Raw genomic sequence first — 17711 nt, forward strand, 5'->3', positions numbered from 1 at the left:
TTAACCGCCACTGCTAGTAGCACTAAACCAGATGAAACTAAACCAGATGAAAAGCAGGTAGTTCTGAGATGCCGGGTTCTGTTCTCCAGTAGGCCCTCCAAACTAGCAAGTGGGGTACTGGGGAAGAGTGGATGTCTCAGCTAAAGTAGATTGGGTTTTCAGCAGGTGGCGCTGTTTCCTCCAAGTGAGCAGGACATCTATGCCCCCCAGATGTGGGACACTGTTCCCCATTATTAGCAAATGTCCAGTATTTGTCCTTTTTTCTCAATGGACCTCGCAAAGTTTTAAACCAATCTAAGATTGAGTTGGAGACAAAAGTGAGTTGTGCAAACTGAGAAACTGGTTCTCACTGCTCTGTAGGTCATCATGCCACCAGGTTGGCTGGGATGTATCTGTTCCCTCTAGAGTAAACCTGCAGTCCATTTCACCGTTAAAAACACACTGCTTGATTTTTTTCCGTCCCTGTTTGTTCTGGAGTCAGTCACACATAGGCAATCTTCTATGAAAGAAAAAAGAAAGGCAGACACAATTGTGTAACTGTCATTACCGCCAAGCATGTTCATTCTCTCACTGACCAAGCGCTTTAATGTCTGTGGACACATGCTTCTGGAGACCTAACCAGATAGTGAGGATAGTGCACTGGGAATAGAGGATTTATCACTTGGCTGCCGGTTTACTTGTGAGGAAACACTGGGAATTTATCTCTATGCCCTTGGAGAATTGCTTTACTATACATCTTTACTATGCATCAAGACTTAATTCACTGATTCTTCAGCCCCCTTATTACATAGTCTGCTCACTGGACTTTGTACTGAATTTCTTCTTTGTCAATTTTATTCAAGAGGATTTATTCCAGAAGGCACCCTCTGAATGAGGGAGCTGGCCTCATGGGAAAGGACTCATTATTTTATCATCACATCTGCAGATGACCCAATGGCCACATTTAGCAACATCTTAGATTATGCCCTAAAGCTCTGCCTGCACAAATCGCCCTTATCCTCTTTAGTTTTTCCCTCTATGATTTTGGAAAGGATTTGGTAGAAATGGGAACTGATTTCCTCATTTTCAAGAGCAAAGTACACTAAATATTCTGCCTGCACACATATTAGTACTTTAAAAATACCAGCTTCTTGGGGCGCCTGGGTGGCTCAGTCTAAGCGGCCGACTTCAGCTCAGGTCATGATCTCGCAGTACATGAGTTCGAGCCCCGCGTCGGGCTCTGTGCTGACAGCTCAGAGCCTGGAGCCTGTTCCAGATTCTGTGTCTCCCTCTCTCTGACCCTCCCCTGTTCATGCTCTCTCTCTGTCTCAAAAAAAATAAATAAACGTTAAAAAAAAAATTAAAAAAAATACCAGCTTCTTAATTTATGTTCAATAGCTGTTCTTTGAATCGATAACATAAGGAAAAGGTTATCTCCCGTGATCCAGAATTCCATTCTTCTCCTTAGTAGACCAGTACTACCAAAATATTTTAGTCAATTATTATTCTATTATCTTTTGAATTTTGTTACCAAAAAACTGTGGAAATCTAAAAACAAAAAACAAAAATTGCTAACATTGGTTAGCATAACCAAAATACTAACATAATGTCTCACAGTGAAGAAAAAAACTTATGGGAACACATTAAAATTTTAGTTTTGAAATGTTACCAGTTTTAGGTTTTCTAAATACCATTTTACCCTTGGTAGGTGCAATGAAATGGAAACACTATCATATTCTTTGATGAAGTGAACCGGTATGTGAATGTGAGGCATTTAGTACATTTCATTTTGAAGACCCGGTACACTGCATCTCTTCCTAGGAAGGTTCAAATCATGAAGTTAAACATCTGTATTTTGTAAACACCACTCTCAAAGTTCTCTCTTTCTCTGAAAGTTGGAGGCTGAGAGAATGAAGCACAGATCCTCTCCAGGCCAAGTGTTGCATCATAAGCCCTTCGCGATCAATAAGAACATTGTGGTGGTTATTTCATAGCTGATTAACTTATATGTCTACAAGCCAACACTTGACTTGAAAGGCTGGTCTGGTTTCTCGCGGTGCAAGCATGGCCTTTACTAGCCTGTCCTGGCACCAAGTTCTGGGACTGCTCTTTCCTGACCGCAACCAGGGTACAGCCCTACAGTTTCATAGTGAGTAACCCATCAGCTGGAGCCTGCACTTCTGTGAAAGGGTATTTTGTCTTTTAAGGCAGTACCATGATGGCAAGATAGTTAGCATTAGAGAGAGAAAAAACAGAATTGAAAACCGCATCAGATATCTGGTTGTGGACTCTTTGACTTTGAAGAGACAAAATGTGGTGGCTTTATTTTTCTTAATAACTGGGATAAATGCAAACAATTACAGGTAATTGAGCATTTAATGATAAGATGATGTAGAAAGGCATAACTTAATAAAAATTGTCCATGTGTTTCTCAGTTCATTTTTGAAACACACTGTGTTTCTTGGCTTTTCCGTAATTGGTTTATATGGTATTGTATTTTAATTCATGTCAGGATCTTAGAATTTCCTCTTAAGAGTTTTTGTATTCTTCCTTGCAAGCTTTCTGTTTCATTTTTAGGGAAATGGAATCCTTGCGTCCTGTAGTTGAAGTATAGTTTTATAGTGTTCGACATTACTTTTAATTTTACCAATTGTAGGGTAAATAAACCATTGTATACTTAGGAAAAAAATTGGCAGAAAAGCAGAATATGTTAAAGACTCTTGCTTTTCATTGCTAGTGAGATTTCCCAACTGGAGCTTCTCTGTTTTATTTTGCCTCTGGCTAACATCTAAAGATCAGTAATAAAGCTCTATGCAAATACTTTCATGTATTTAAAGAACAATATTTTGACACTCATTGATACAAGCAAAAAAATACAACACTAAATTAGTGTTCAGGAAAACAATGAATACATTGTTCATTCATATGAAATGAATGTGAAAAATGTTGTGTTATATTAACAGAAAAGATTTCCCTCAGTTTGTGACCTTTAGTGTTTGCTAAATGATATTACTTACGGTGTTGTGTAGTAATAGACAATTTTTTGTTGTTAATAATGAGTCTTGAGCAGTCATTGATACTTGTCAGACTACTGGCAATTTTAGTCACCAAAAAATAATTATTATTCTCCAGAGTCTGGTAATCTGAAGTAGGCTTTGCTAAAGATTTTTAAAAACATTTTTTAGACATTTTTTGATTTCCAAATACTTGATAAGTTAATGTTTTGAAAATGTTAATTCAGTGTATTAAAGGCTTGTTTTTCGAGATTTCATCTAGATTTATAAATACCCACCCCCCAAAAATCTCTTGTCACCATCTATGTGTTTTCAAAATAATTGAACTTTTAGGAGCGCTCTTGCTTTTTTTTTTTTTAATTTGGAGAACACAAAGGGGCTTTTTGTTCAATTTTCAGTAGTGTGAAGCAGTCCATCTTGGAAGTAGAGTTGTCCCTACATTATTGTTTTTTATATATTAGTGGAATTTCTTTCCTCCTGTATCACTAGGCTCCAATATTACTGCTACAATAAATGTTGTCTTAATTGCTTCCCTTTTCATCTCTCAGTCAAAGATATTACAGAGTCAGCATCTGGGAAATAATTATGATAGCAGAAACATTACACTCAGGGATAAGACCAAGTCAGTAAAGGCAATTTGACCTCCCAGAAGAACAGCACTGTTTATCTTGGGATATTTTTATATTTAACAACCAAAAATTAAAGGCATAATGATTAAGTCTGAATCTGTTCAAGTATCGTTTTAGGAGTATTGAGTGGTAGAGTGACTTTTAAATTGAAATCCTGATTTTTGTAAATGAAGACATTGTGGGGAAACACATTTGAAATGAGTTTAAATGAACAAGTTAAATGGAACACTAATTCCGTCTGCAGTCTTCAGAGGAACTCAAAAATGGGCAGTCAACACTGCTTGCTGGGATTAAAAAACAGACTAAGAATTCTCTGGATCTCTCCTCCTCTGCTCATGTGCAGTAATCATCTCCTTTGTGCTCTTGTATCTCCTTTCCTGCTAGCATTTGTCTCATTTGCCTTCTGTTATTTTGGTTGCTGTTAGACACATGGCAGTCTTCTGTATGGATGCTAAGTTCTCAAATGGTGCCTTCTTGCCTCTGGCACTGCCTTCTTTCACTGAATACAGAGCCTAACAAATGATTGGTCCCAACACTGAGACTCAGCAAAGTTCTGAAAGTCTTCTTCCAACTGCAGCTGTCTTCGTCTGAGCTTATTGGCACAAGGAGCAGAAACCAAGTCAGAGAAATGCAAGTAAAAAGGGATTTCTCATAGAGTGTTGGGATAATTTACAGGAACTGGGAAATGAAATCTACTCTACTGTTTGTCTATGCATCTCTCCCCTCAATACCACCCAAACCTTGTACTCTACCTTTTCCCACTCCTCTACCCAAATAGGTCTTTGCTCTGCTCTGCTTCTTCTGTAGGCCTCCCCTGGACTTCAGCAGGGCTGGCTGACTCTATGTGACAGTCAGACAGCCCCAGTGCTCAGTGCTGTGGCATTCATTCAGTCTCTGGGTCTCTTACTACACACTCTTTTAAGACAGACTTGCCTAGAATATGTCAGGTCCCCATCCATGATAAGGGATTTGGGAAGGAGGGAAGGTATAGAGACAAGTCACCTGGCTTAAATACAGCTGCCTGATTCACTCCCTCAGCAAGAGCTGTAAGGATAGTCTTGCTTAGGAGGAAGGTTTTAGAAAGATTCCATGCCTAATGTCTTCTGGAAACTACCTAGAGTTTATGTCTCAGAAGTTCTTTCTTAAATCCAATGTTGAACTTTTAAAACCCTTTTTGTATATAAATGTTGGCAGTCCATAAGTCAGGCACAGCATCTACATTGTTTATCCCTCCCTGATACACCATCAGACTCTAGCAGAGTGGCACCTAGCACCTATAAATAAGTATTCCATAAATACTTAACTGACTGACATGGCCACAGAAGTCCATGCAGCTATTCCTAACAACCGTTTCTAATAGAATTTTCACATGAAAATGCATGTTCATGTAATGCAATAAGAATACTGAAAGAGGAATTGAGATTCTACTCCCAGCTCTGGCACTAACCAGGTATATGACTTTAAGCAAGTCACATGATCTCTCTGGTTTCAGTTGCTTCACCTTTAAAATGAATTGAATTGGATGAGAACATCTCTGAGGCCCCTTCCAGCTATAAAATTCTGTGGCTCTGACTAACAGAATCAAGATTAAATTCACTCCACCCTTTAAGTCTCCCCTCCCTGTGCCGTATATGGGTGCAAGAATTTGATCATGGAGATGAACTAGATCCTCCCAGACACCAGTAACCCTCTCTAGCTACATAATTATCATTGTCATCATCATCATCATGATAAATAATAGTCTTTGAACACTTACTATGTCTCAGGCACTGTTCCAGACACTTTACCTATATTACCTTATTTAACCTTAAAAACAACCCTATGAGGTAAGTACTGTTATTGTTCTCATTTTTCTGAAGAACTGGAAGATTAAGGAACTTGCCAGAAGTTTCCAGGTGAGTCCTGCCTGGAGCTGGGGTTTAAACACAGGTGGTCTGATCCCAAGTCTGAGCTCCAGCTACAACAAGCAGTGGTTCTCAGTGTGGTCCCAGACAAGCAGCCCCAGCTTAGGCAAACTTCTTAGAAATGCAGATTTTCAGGCCCCACCCCAGACCTATTGAATCAGAAACTCTTGGACTAGAGGAAGCCAGCAATCTGTTTTTAACCTTATAGATGGTTCTAATGCACACTAAAATTTGAGAATTCCTGCCTCCTCTCCTCAACACTGTATTTCAGCATACCCATAAGTGGTTTTCTAGGTATTTACTCCCCAGGTATTCTAATTGGGGAATAAATAGTTAGAGATGTAGTACTGTCGCCCATTTGTACATGGACAAGGCAAGCATTCAAATATAGGTGACCATAAATTAGGAGCTAGTTATACTGCTTTTCAAGCTCTCTATCTCCTAGTTAACATCACAGATGAAGTCACTGCCAGAAAAGTCAGGAGGTGGAGACAATTACAAAGGAGGGAGGAGAGGAAGATTATTCCTCCAGCTCTGCTACAGAGATGAGGAGGCCTCCTCCATGGAGCTCCAGGAGAGTCTTTGACAGGTTAAGCACATAGGTAGGGCAGTGCATCCCATAGCAGGTGGACTCTCCTTCCTCACACGAAGCTGACCCTTCAGCCCTGACCTGTCCTGTGTAGTGTCCACTAGCTGCATGTGGTTACTGAGCACTTACAGTGTGCCCAGTCTGAATGGAGATGTGATATAAATGTAAAATACACACTGTACTTCAAATACTTAATACACAAAAAAATAAGGTAAAATATTGTGATAATGTTTTATATTGAAATGATACTGTACTGTATATAATGGATTAAATAAAGCATTAAAATTAGTTTCACCTTTTCTTTTTACTTTTTTTAATACGGTTAATCGAAATTTTAAAATCCACTATGTGGCTTGCATTATATTTCTATTGTTTTATTTTTTTTATTTTTATTTTTTTTAGCATTTTATTTATTTTTGAGACAGGGAGAGACAGAGCATGAACAGGGGAGGGTCAGAGAGAGGGAGACACAGAATCTGAAACAGGCTCCAGGCTCTGAGCTGTCAGCACAGAGCCTGACGCAGGGCTTGAACTCACGGACCGCGAGATCATGACCTGAGCTGAAGTTGGCCGCTTAACCAACTGAGCCACGCAGACGCCCCTATATTTCTATTGTTTTAGACTAAGCTTGTAAAGTCCTGTCAACATCTCCCATAATGCACATAATATGGTGTGTATATAGTTTTTATTTACTGGTAACAATGATTATCAAACCTGGAACTGAGAGATCTATGGCAACACTGGGACCTGTTATTCAAGGGAGCCCAGAACAAGCCCAGAAGTTGGATTCCAAAGGTCAGAGTCAGACTGAGGCAGAACCAGGTGGCCAGGACAGGCTTGAGGGATAAGGTCATAGAAAAGTCAGAGCTGGCTTCCCAAGAACATGTTCAGGCCAGGAACTATGAGCAGGGAGATGGGCGATCAGGGGGTCATGAGTATAAAGTAACTTCCTGCTGCATGCCCACAGCTTTTATATTGTTCCTGCTGAGCCAGGAACTAATTCTAGAATGGCTTACCTGGGTATGCGAGTGGGAACAGGTAATTGGAAACACCTGGTTGAGGTAGGTGGCTGGGCACGCTCCAGGAAACAACCACTCTGAGAAGTATGTTGTGACAGTAGTGATGTTAGGGCCAAGTAAGAGTATTTGTTAAATTACAGTGACCTGAAAGTGAATTTCCATATTCCAGGTGTTAGTCTGCAAATTACTGTCACCCTCATATAAACCTAATGCCACACAATGTTAAAGATAGATGGAGCTCTATATAGAAACTACGAGCTGAAGCAATAATGCTTATATTAAAGGCAGCCATAGTCATTTCATTACTATATTGAAACAATCAGCTTTTGTGATAGCCATCGCAAGATAGGCCTTTGTGGTAGATTTTTTCTAGAGATGGCTGCAATAATCCCTCCTGTTCTGCAGGCCCTTTTGCACTGTGACTCCACAGCTCTTCTCATGAAGAAGGAGATCCATTTCCCTTTTGTAAGAATTGGGACTGACCCTATAAATAGTAATATGAGAGGAAGTGAGGTCTTATTAAGACCTTATGAGACCTTGCAGCTTCTGTTTTGTAAAAAAAGCTTGAGCTGGACAATGAGACATCACAGGTTTGGGGGACATATGGAGGAGAACTGAGCACCAAGGACCTAGGCCTCTGAGGGAGACCAGCAACCCCAGTCAGATCACCTTGGTCACAGGGAGCAGAGTCGAGCCATCCACCCCAAGCCCTCCTAAATTACCAGCTCATACAATCCTCAGCCGTAAAAAGGTTTAAACCATGAAATGTTAGGATGGTTTATTAAGCAGATTAGACACGTGAAGCATCCCTTATTTGTATGTGGATTTTACATTAAAGTTCTTTCATACATGATTTTATACTCACATAATTTAAAGATACATATAATTGCTTAAAATAATGCCTTATGTACTCAGAATATATTATGTTATACATACATACATACATACATACATACATACATACAAGATGTATGTTTTGCTCAAATTAATTTTGAGTCCTAAAAGGCCACAAAATGGTATTACAGAGGAATGAAGAATACCTCAGTATACCCACCTTTATACTGCAGAATGGCAAGAGGATGTTGCTGAAGGAGGAACAAATTTTGCTGTCTGTGACATAGCCTCCTAGCTGAGAGTGCAAATTATGATCTGTTGTAAAGGTAGCAAGGAAGCAATGATTGCCAGGTAGTACCATAACAGCCTTGTTGTTTATGGACTATTCTGCAAGCCACACTAATCAACTAAGTGCTGAAAAACGAGGACAGCCATGAGTTCAATGAGAGGCTTTTGAGAGAACTTTGAAAGGGTGCCCTCAGTGCACTTTCCTGTGCCTCATATGATTCTTCAGCAAATTTCCAACCTTGTTCAAATAGTATTAATAATTTGAAAGGCACTACTCCACGATCTGTACCTGAGGTGGGAGTGAAGAGAGGGTTGCAAGGAGAAGAAAAGGAGTAAAACAGATGAATAGCACATATCATAAGGAGTATTTATTATTCAAAGAAAAATACATAGCTGGAGCTCAGTTTATTGTTCTCCATAGATTTAAAAAAATTATAGGCAACATATTTTTGTTGAGTTTGGTAAAAGTAAAGGTGGACAAATTACAGTCCATGGGCCAGTTGACTGATTTTGTAAATAATGTTTTATTGGGATGCAGCCGTGCCCATTTGTTTCTGTACTGTCTGTGTTCTTGTATATGTTCTTGTGCCACAACAGCAGAATGGAGTACTCATGTTAGATATCATATGGCTCACAAGCCTAAAATATTTACTACATTGCCCTTTAAGAAAAAGTTTGCTGACCCCTGGATTAAAGAAAATAAATGGAAGAGTTGAGCTAGAAGTAATCAGGAAAGATATGGAAGAGAAAAAGAAAATCCATCCAGAAACTGAAGCCCCACTAGCAACAAAATTTAAAATAAATGTTACTGAAAAGAATCAGGTGAACAGGCAGGAAGAAACCACATAAAATAATAGGGAAGAGAACAAGCCTAAAAATGATTCAATAGGGTGTAATAGGCACAGAAAATAGAAAAACAGAGATACAACATGTGCATAATTGGTGCGCCTGAAAAAGAAATGGAACAAATAGAAGAGATAAAATATACTCAAAGATTAATAGAAGAAATAAATACATAATCTGTATCTGCCTATAGTATCCCAGAAAAAAACTGATTCAGGATGATTAACACAAGACTATGAGCTTTTAGGTTTTCTCTTGTTTCCAGAGGAAAACTAATCCTTGCCCTTGGAATTTGTACATTGATGTGCCTAGCTAGAAAATAGGGATAGAGGGCAGGGCCAATTTTGACACAAAGCCTTTTTCTTTCAGTGCATATTATATCAATTTAAAATAATGTGTTAATAGCAAAAGTAAGAAACAAGAGCTCTATAGCTTTCTAAATTGTGTTCTGTTATTTTATTGTTTTTATTAATTTATCACCTAATGATTCTTTTCAGTAACTTTGTATCTTTAAAATGTCTGAAGAACTCTATGAAAGGAATCTACAAACCACAGTATTTTTGTCCATGAAGAAAATTACTAGATTGAGAAGGCCTTAAGGCCAGCCTTTGGTTTTATACTAGATAATTTTCTTGATATAGTTTTATTTATATAGTCATTTGGTACCTGTTTCCCAACTATGTCTTAGTAGGGGGTAGTCTCCCATACTAATGCTCAGGACTACATATGTGGGTACTACAAAGCATAAAGCCTGACGTAGCACAAGACTACTTGAACTCCTGACCTGAACTGTATAAATACCAAGCTGTTATCATGAAGACAGCTACTAAAGTTTAAAGACAAAATGTATGTGAATGGAGCCCTAGTTGGCATTTTTTATTGGGAATTTTTATTTCCATTTGTTCAAATTCCCTTGATTTTTATTGGAATTATTTCATAGACTTTCTCCCCTGAAATATATACATGTATATGTATATGTATATGTATATGTATATGTATATGTATATGTATATGTATATACATATATATGTATATATGTATACATATGGTTCTAAGATTATTTTTATGACAGTAGCACATAAAGCACAAAGCACAGGACTGGAAAAGCAGCAGTCAAATAAACATAGTTAAACATAACCTTGATTAACAAATCTTGTTATTCATGGATGACAGCTCAGTTAATAAGTGTTTGTGGCTTGGATACTGAACTGGAGGTTAATGGCGAGGTGGAAGCAATTGTAGAATCCAGATTTTTAAGACAAACACACCTCACACCCCAAAAGGCATGCATGGAATCAGGTGTAGTTAGTCGGCTGTGGTGATGTACTTTGGGTGTTCTCCTTCACTGGTCCAGCTGTGAACAGCCTCCAGAGCTACCAAATCAAAGAAAGCGGAATGATCCTTCACTACCTACTTCCGCATTCATGATTTGAATAGCCAAAGAGTACATTTTGGGACAGAGTGTTTTTCTTTGAATTTTTTTTATTTTGACTTCTCTAAATTAGATTTATAGAACAGATATGTTCTGTCTATAATTATATAGTTACCAGAGAACACATGTCCAAATTTAACTAATATTTATAACCATCTACGCTTGGCCTTCAATGTCAATGGTATGGTGTCAGATTTCTTCTCTACATCATGTGCCTTAAAAGCAAAATGAATGTGAGACATGATTTGAAAACTGCACTTTTCATTCGCCATTAAGGGATATTTTTATGTTGAAGAATCTAAAGCCTTGGTACATTCCTTAACTGTCTTTCCTCCCTGTGGGATGGATTAAAAAGCAGGAGATTTTTTTGTTTGCACTGGTGATCAGGTCATGGCTGAAAGTAAATAAGTATCTGAGGAAGTGGATAAGTCAGTCATATCCTTAAAGGGCACTGAAAGAATGTGGGAAGACTCTCTTTTTTCTCCTTCATTCCTGGAGAGACAAAGAGAGAGGACTGACATCTAAAACATGTAACCTCAAAATTGTTTCTATAGTCAGACGTCAAAGCCAAGTGGCGATTTGATCACAGATTGTGGCCTGGCTGTGTTATGGGTCATATGTTCAGCATGTGAACAGGAAGGTGAGAAGTGGTGAGCTTTTGCCTCAGTTGTGCTATCCATCAGAGAATAAATGGACCAAATCAACGTGTGCAGCTGTATAAGGAGGTGAATGGCTGAGTACTTCTCACACAGGGGCCTTTGTGTCCTGGACATGATCTAGCATTATGATGGGATGCACTGGGCCTCGGCTCTGTGGCAAATTACTAACCCATTATCACACCCAAACACAAGATCATTTATCTTCTAATCCAGAATGTCACCTGTTCTTCATTTACCAGTCAATAACCATTAATTATGCTCAGTGGAAATTTAAACAAAGCCCTTTCCCTCTGTTAAAACCAGTAAACTATTCAGTAATAACAAATAAATCTGGGGTTGTATATCCTTTCCCTTCCCATTCCCAGACTGGAGTCTGGTACAATATGAACTTTAGAGGAAATGCCTAGAAATTGATAGGTCAAAGGCCACAGATAGTCTGATGGAAAAGAAAAGAGCAGATTCTTGGCACCCACTTTAGTGAAAGTGAGAGTCTCCTACTGATCCCCAGATTCCCGTCAGGGAACAAAACAAGTACCAGGGAACTCGTGCCTAGTGTTTAAAGTAATCTACCATTAACGAGTAATCATATTTTCTCCTTTTATTTTTAGCAAGCTCTTGCTTTCTTTCACACGACTAAAAATATAATTTTTTCAAAACCATTCTAGCACAACATAGTGTTTCAAAAGAAATAAGCTGAGCAGTCCTGAAAGACCTATTTTAAATGTTATTTTTAGAATGGAAATTTGAGTAAAACACGTGTAAGTGTATACACTAATCCCTCAGAAAAATGTTCAAATAGAAATTGTAGCCAGAAGCATAATTTAATTTTTCCTAAAAACTCTGAAAGTATTTTTGAAGAAAGCCAAAACAAGCATGTGTGTGTGTGTGTGTGTGTGTGTGTGTGTGTGTGTGCGTGTGTGTGTGTATGTGTGTGTGTGTGCGTGTGTGTGTGTGTGTGTGCGTGTGTGTGTGTGTGTGTGTGTGTGTGTGCGTGTGTGTGTGTGTGCGTGTGTGCACACGCGCGCGCACTCAGGGAAGATGGGAGGGTCAGCTTAGTTGGGGAAGGGTGGCCAAAGGGCAGGCTCAGTCCCAGGGAAGCCAACAATACTGTGTGCCACTGGTCACGTGGAAACTCAGTGAGATAATAGGAATTTATTTCAAGGACTAGATTTTGGGCTTTTGTATGGGATCTGGAAGGAGAGGTCAGAGTTTCCAGACAAATGAGGGAAGAGGGTATTCTAAGCTGCAGGAACTGCACATGCAAGGCACAGAGACACTGGGAGGTAGACCCCCACCAGGCCTGTGCTAATGCGCATGTGCCTTGGTGCCCATTACAAAAGACAGCCCTGTGAGGACCTTCACAACAAAGGGTGCTGAGCACAGGGCTTGGCCAGCACAGCTGGGCTGCATTTCAGAACCCACTAATCCTCTCAGCCTAGAGCATTTAATAGCTCATCCCTGAGTTCAGGGAGGTACAAAGATTTTGTAAACTCTGTGTTGCATGGACTATCCCAATAAAGAAAACATCTTGCACTTTTATGTCTTTTAAAAATTGATCAAGTTTTATTACTAATACTAATTTAACAATTTTTGAAGTGTTGCTCATCAACTGTGTTCACCAACTGTGAACTAATGCAAAATGAAGCTGCAGAAATTTCATTAATGTCAGCAGAACTCTCTCCTAGCCAAGACAGTTTCTTTAGCTACTTTTCGGTATATCACTGACCTGAATCTACTGCCATTGTCCCAGCCAGTGTACCCCATCTCCAAGGCATATACAATTGCCAAAGGTATCATCTTCCATAGAACAAGAATATGATTTGAAATAGTCTTGTAATAGACCAAAAATACAAAATATTCACAAGAAATAACTTAAAGGGAAAGATCATTTTTTTTATTTTTCAGAAGGATGCCACAAATTCAAATGAATAAAGAGGAATTAAACTTTTTGGGTTACATTCTCTAAGAAAAAATAAATTGCCCCATTGATTACAGCAACTTATATATCAGCTCCAATAGCAGCTGGGGAGACACCAACCAAAATAGTTTTCCTTAAATGTTACAGAAGTTTAATACACATAATATTGGGGACTGTGTTCTAATGAAGTGCCTGTTACCTTTGCCCATTTTATTTTGAAAAGTGGGCGAGAATGATGAAAAAACACCTTTTTTTTTGGCTTGGATTTTTATTAAAGAGGCATGCTTAGTCAACTATAAGCTATGATTTTTTTTTAAATCTGTGTCTTCTGTGCAACAAAATCACAAAAAGTAATGTACAGTTCCAAACTATAGAAACTGTAGTCCTGTATAGCTACTGATAAAAGTTACAACTGAGTGGAGCCAGGCTATGACAGTTGCCACCAGTTTGTGTCTCAGACATGCAGCTGCATTGTTGCCCAACTAGACTTCTCATTCCTGTGGAAAAAGTGCACCACCAGTATGATGCCCCCATTGAGTCCCTGACCTTGAAATGCTACCTGATGAATCCTGAACTCTGGTGAAAACATTCTTATTGCCACTCAGATAACTTTTTAAAAGTGGCAGTTTTGTTCATCACATGATTCTTTTCCCATTAATGATTCTTGATTGTTTTGCTTTTTGATGTCAGCACATTGGTAAATTTCTAACCTTATCGTTAAAAATTTGGTTCTACTTTTGAGGAAAATCATCTGTCTTTAAAAAATGACTTTTTCTTACCTTCCGTCCATGATATTAAGGAAAATTTGGCAATACTTTTTAAACTCTTCCTTTCTTAAGTATATGTAAAAGCTTCTTTGCCACAGATACTTGTTCCTCTAAATTGTAGCCCAAAGACCTGCTGTGTGGGAATCAAGATGCCTAAATGTTCTCACGTCTACTGAGTCCAGACTCCTGTGTCCCGGGCATCTATACTGAGATGTTCCACAGATGATTCTCATGCACATTCAAGTTTGAGAACCACTACTGTGATGGTTAGAATATTGTGTTAAATTCATGCTCATTTTCTAGCTGTGCAGGTCAAAGAATTCATATAAGGAGAGCATTAGACAGAGGCAGCTTTTAATGCCTTAATAGCCTATGTAAGTGAACCAAAACCTAAGCCAGAGTCCATGCACTCAAATCCAAGAAAATGAAACTTAAGAACAACCAATCACAAACAGCTATCTCCACTTTTTCAAATAAGGCAACTGTGTAAACTAGAGTCAATCAAATAACTTTTTTTACTGTGCTTCAGTGTCTACTCTATGAAAACCCTACTCCTACTTTCTGTTAGTGCAGCGCTCCCAACCTCCTTTGGTTTAGTTCTGCCCTATTTGAATTGATGTATGCTCCAATAAACTCTTGAAAGAAAAATTTTTTAATGTGCCTCAGTTTACCTTTTAGCAATGTCCATATCCAATTACATGCTTTTGATAACATTATCTTTCCCAAGGGGCAACTGGATGCATTCAACTTTAACTTGGATTTGCCTCTCTCTCTCTCTCTCTAGGCTATGTGGCTGATGTTGCAGAATGATGAGCCAGAGGATTTTGTCATAGCTACTGGGGAAGTCCATAGCGTTCGGGAATTTGTAGAGAAATCATTTTTGCACATTGGAAAAACCATTGTGTAAGTAACTAAGAGTTGATTTCTGGTCATTTATCAGACATTTGCTGGCAAGTTTGTATAAGTGCTTGCTATCCACCTTGGTTTTGTCTTTTTCCCTTTTTACTCTCTTGTAAAGCAAGACATTGAGTTTCAGTATGAAGCAGAGACTTTGTTCTTCACTGCCTCTTTTTTTTTCTTTTTTCAAAGTTTTAATTTTAAACTTTTTACAAAGGTTAACACATGGTTTACTGTGATTTTACTGTAGGTAATTCTACTCTTACCAGATCAATGTGATAACATTACACAGTCTTTTTTAATACTGTCATTTATATTTTAAAATTTTGAAACCATAAAAAACTTACAGAAAAATTTCAGATCCGTTACAAATGATCTTCTTTTCTTTGAACCATTAAGAGAGTAGATTGATCCATCACCCTGGACTTTGTGTGTATTTCCTACAAACAATGACATTCTCCTAAACACAATAAACCATCAAAATCAGGAAATTCACAGTGATAAATTGCTACTGTCTAATCCTCAGATCTCATTTGAGTTTTGCCAACTGGGACAATGCTATACTTTATACCAAAATGATCTGGTTTATAATCATGAATTGCATTTATTTGTTGTGTTACACAAATTTTGGAGTCAGATTTTTATTGGAATATTTGAAAGATTTGTCAGAAATCCTTTATTATAGATGGAAAATTTTTCTGTCTTGGTAATTTTTTATTGTGATTGTATACATACACACACACACACACATATAATTTGCTGTTTTAATCATTTTTAAGTACACAATTCAGTGACATTAAGCAATAATCACCACCATCCATCTCTAGAACTTTTTGATTTTCCCCAACTAAACTCATTCAACAGTAACTTGCCATCCACCCTCCCCACCAATCCCTGGCAACCTCCATTCTACTTTATGTCTTTATGAATTTGCCTATTCTTGGTATGTCATATAAATTGAATCATACAGTATCTATCCTTTGTGTTTGGCTTATTTCACATAGCTTTATGTCTTCATGATTGATCCATGTTATAGCCTGTTTCAGCATTTCACTTTTTTTTAGGAGTGAATAATATTCCATTGTATGCATATACTACATTTTGTTTATCCATTCATCTTTTGTTGAACACTGGGTTGCTTCCAAATTTTGGCTATCATGAATCATGCTACTATGAACATGCATATTCAAATATCCACTTGAATCCCTGCTTTTAATTATGTTGAATAGTAGAATTCCTAGGTCATATGGTAATTATATGTTTAACTTTTTGAGGAGCTGCCAAAATGTTTTCCAAGATTCATTGTAGAAGTATAAAAAAAAGACTTCTACTTTGAGCTATGATAGAATGACAGAAATCATATTAAACCTTCCATCTTAAAAAAAGGGGGGAACTACATAAAATATATGAAATAATTATTTTAGACATTGAACAACAGGCAGTGCAAGTCTGTGATCCCTGATAGAAAAGAAACAAATGAGGTGATCTCTGCAGTCACTCTGAGCCTCTTCCTGGAGGCACAGTCTCAACCATGGAACACGGAAGAGGCACTCCAACAGAGAACAACTGTTTTGCTGAGTTGAGGAGATAGAGGACAGAATTGAGAGAATCTGAGGCACCTAACATTATGGGGTAGAGTTCTAGAAAGGTGGGCTCTACGAAGAAAAAAGAACTCCAGAAATCTACATAAGGACCCCATTCAGTTTGTACTGAATAATAAGATGTAGATATGCAAGAAGAAATTCCGTAAATTTAGACAAAGAACTACCTGGAAGCTGGGAACTGAACAACATTTCGTAGAGCTTACTCAAGTCTGGGATGCATTTGTGTTTCAGACAGCCTTATTGGAGAGACCTTGCTCATCACTCAGAGAAGCAATTCAGATTCTAGAGGGCTGTCTCAGTAATGTGACTAATCCTGAGAGTAAAGCCTACTCCAGACTTTGGCTTACAAAGTTTAAATACAGACTTCAAAAGGATCAACCTGGACACAAATAACAGCCCCTTACTAAAACAAAGCCCAACGTTCTTCAAAATAAGACAGTAAAATCTAGACTCAACGACATAAAATCCTTAATGTTCAGCATTCAATAAAAAATCAGTAGGAGTGTCAAGAAGCAGAAAAATGTGACCTATAATCAAGAGAAAAGTCAATCAATAAAAACAGTCTGAGGAATAATAAAGATGATGTTACGAGCGCCCAAGGATATTAAAACAACTATTGTAACTATGCTCAAATATTTTAAGTAAAACATGAATTTAGTGAGAAGAAAGAGGGAAATATATATTTTAAAAAATAGCCAGATGGAACTTCAAGAGATGGAAAATTAAGTATCTGAAATGAAAAATTCACTATTGGCATCAAGAACAGATTAAATATTGCAGAAAATACTGTTGAACTTATAGTAAAAATAAAAATGATCAAAGATGAAACACAGAAACAAAAAAGACTGGAGAAAAAAATAACAGAGTCTTGGTGACCTGTGTTACAATAGCAAACAACCTAACGTGTAATTGAAGACCCAGGGGAAAAGAGGGTAGGGCACAGAGAGAGAATTAAATAATGGCCAAAATTTCCTCAAATTTGGGGAAAACAATAATATCACAGATCCTTAAGAGGCTTAATAAATCCCAAGCAGGAGAAATAAAAAGAAGATCTCACCAGGATATATCATAATCAAATTACTAAGAATAAACACTAAGGAGAAAATCTTAAAGGCAGCCACAGAAAAAAAGAGAATTATTTACAGAGGAACAAATGAAAGCAAGTTTTGTTATAAGAAACTATGTAAGACAAAAGACAATAGAGTAACATCTTTAAACTGCCAAAAGGAACCTACAACCTAGAATTCTATACCCAGGGAGGCTATTTCAAAAATGGAGGTGAATTAATACTGTTTTCAAACAAACAAGGCTTAAATGTTCTAATGTTAGCAAACA

At 37.8% G+C, this 17711-nt stretch overlaps 1 protein-coding gene across 2 annotated transcripts in view; it reads left to right on the top strand.

Annotated features, from left to right (window-relative positions):
- GMDS (GDP-mannose 4,6-dehydratase) overlaps window positions 1–17711 on the top strand; it is a 644323-nt gene that overhangs the window by 504586 nt on the left and 122026 nt on the right. For both annotated transcript variants that reach the window (XM_086706440.1, XM_086706441.1), the window contains exon 8: window positions 14660–14778. In XM_086706440.1, the coding sequence (XP_086562566.1) occupies window positions 14660–14778 (119 nt within the window). The remainder of the gene's footprint in view (window positions 1–14659; window positions 14779–17711) is intronic.

This window comes from Puma concolor, chromosome B2, assembly GCF_028749965.1.
Source record: "Puma concolor isolate L17-30 chromosome B2, mPumCon1.1.hap2, whole genome shotgun sequence".
NCBI lineage: Eukaryota > Metazoa > Chordata > Mammalia > Carnivora > Felidae > Puma > Puma concolor.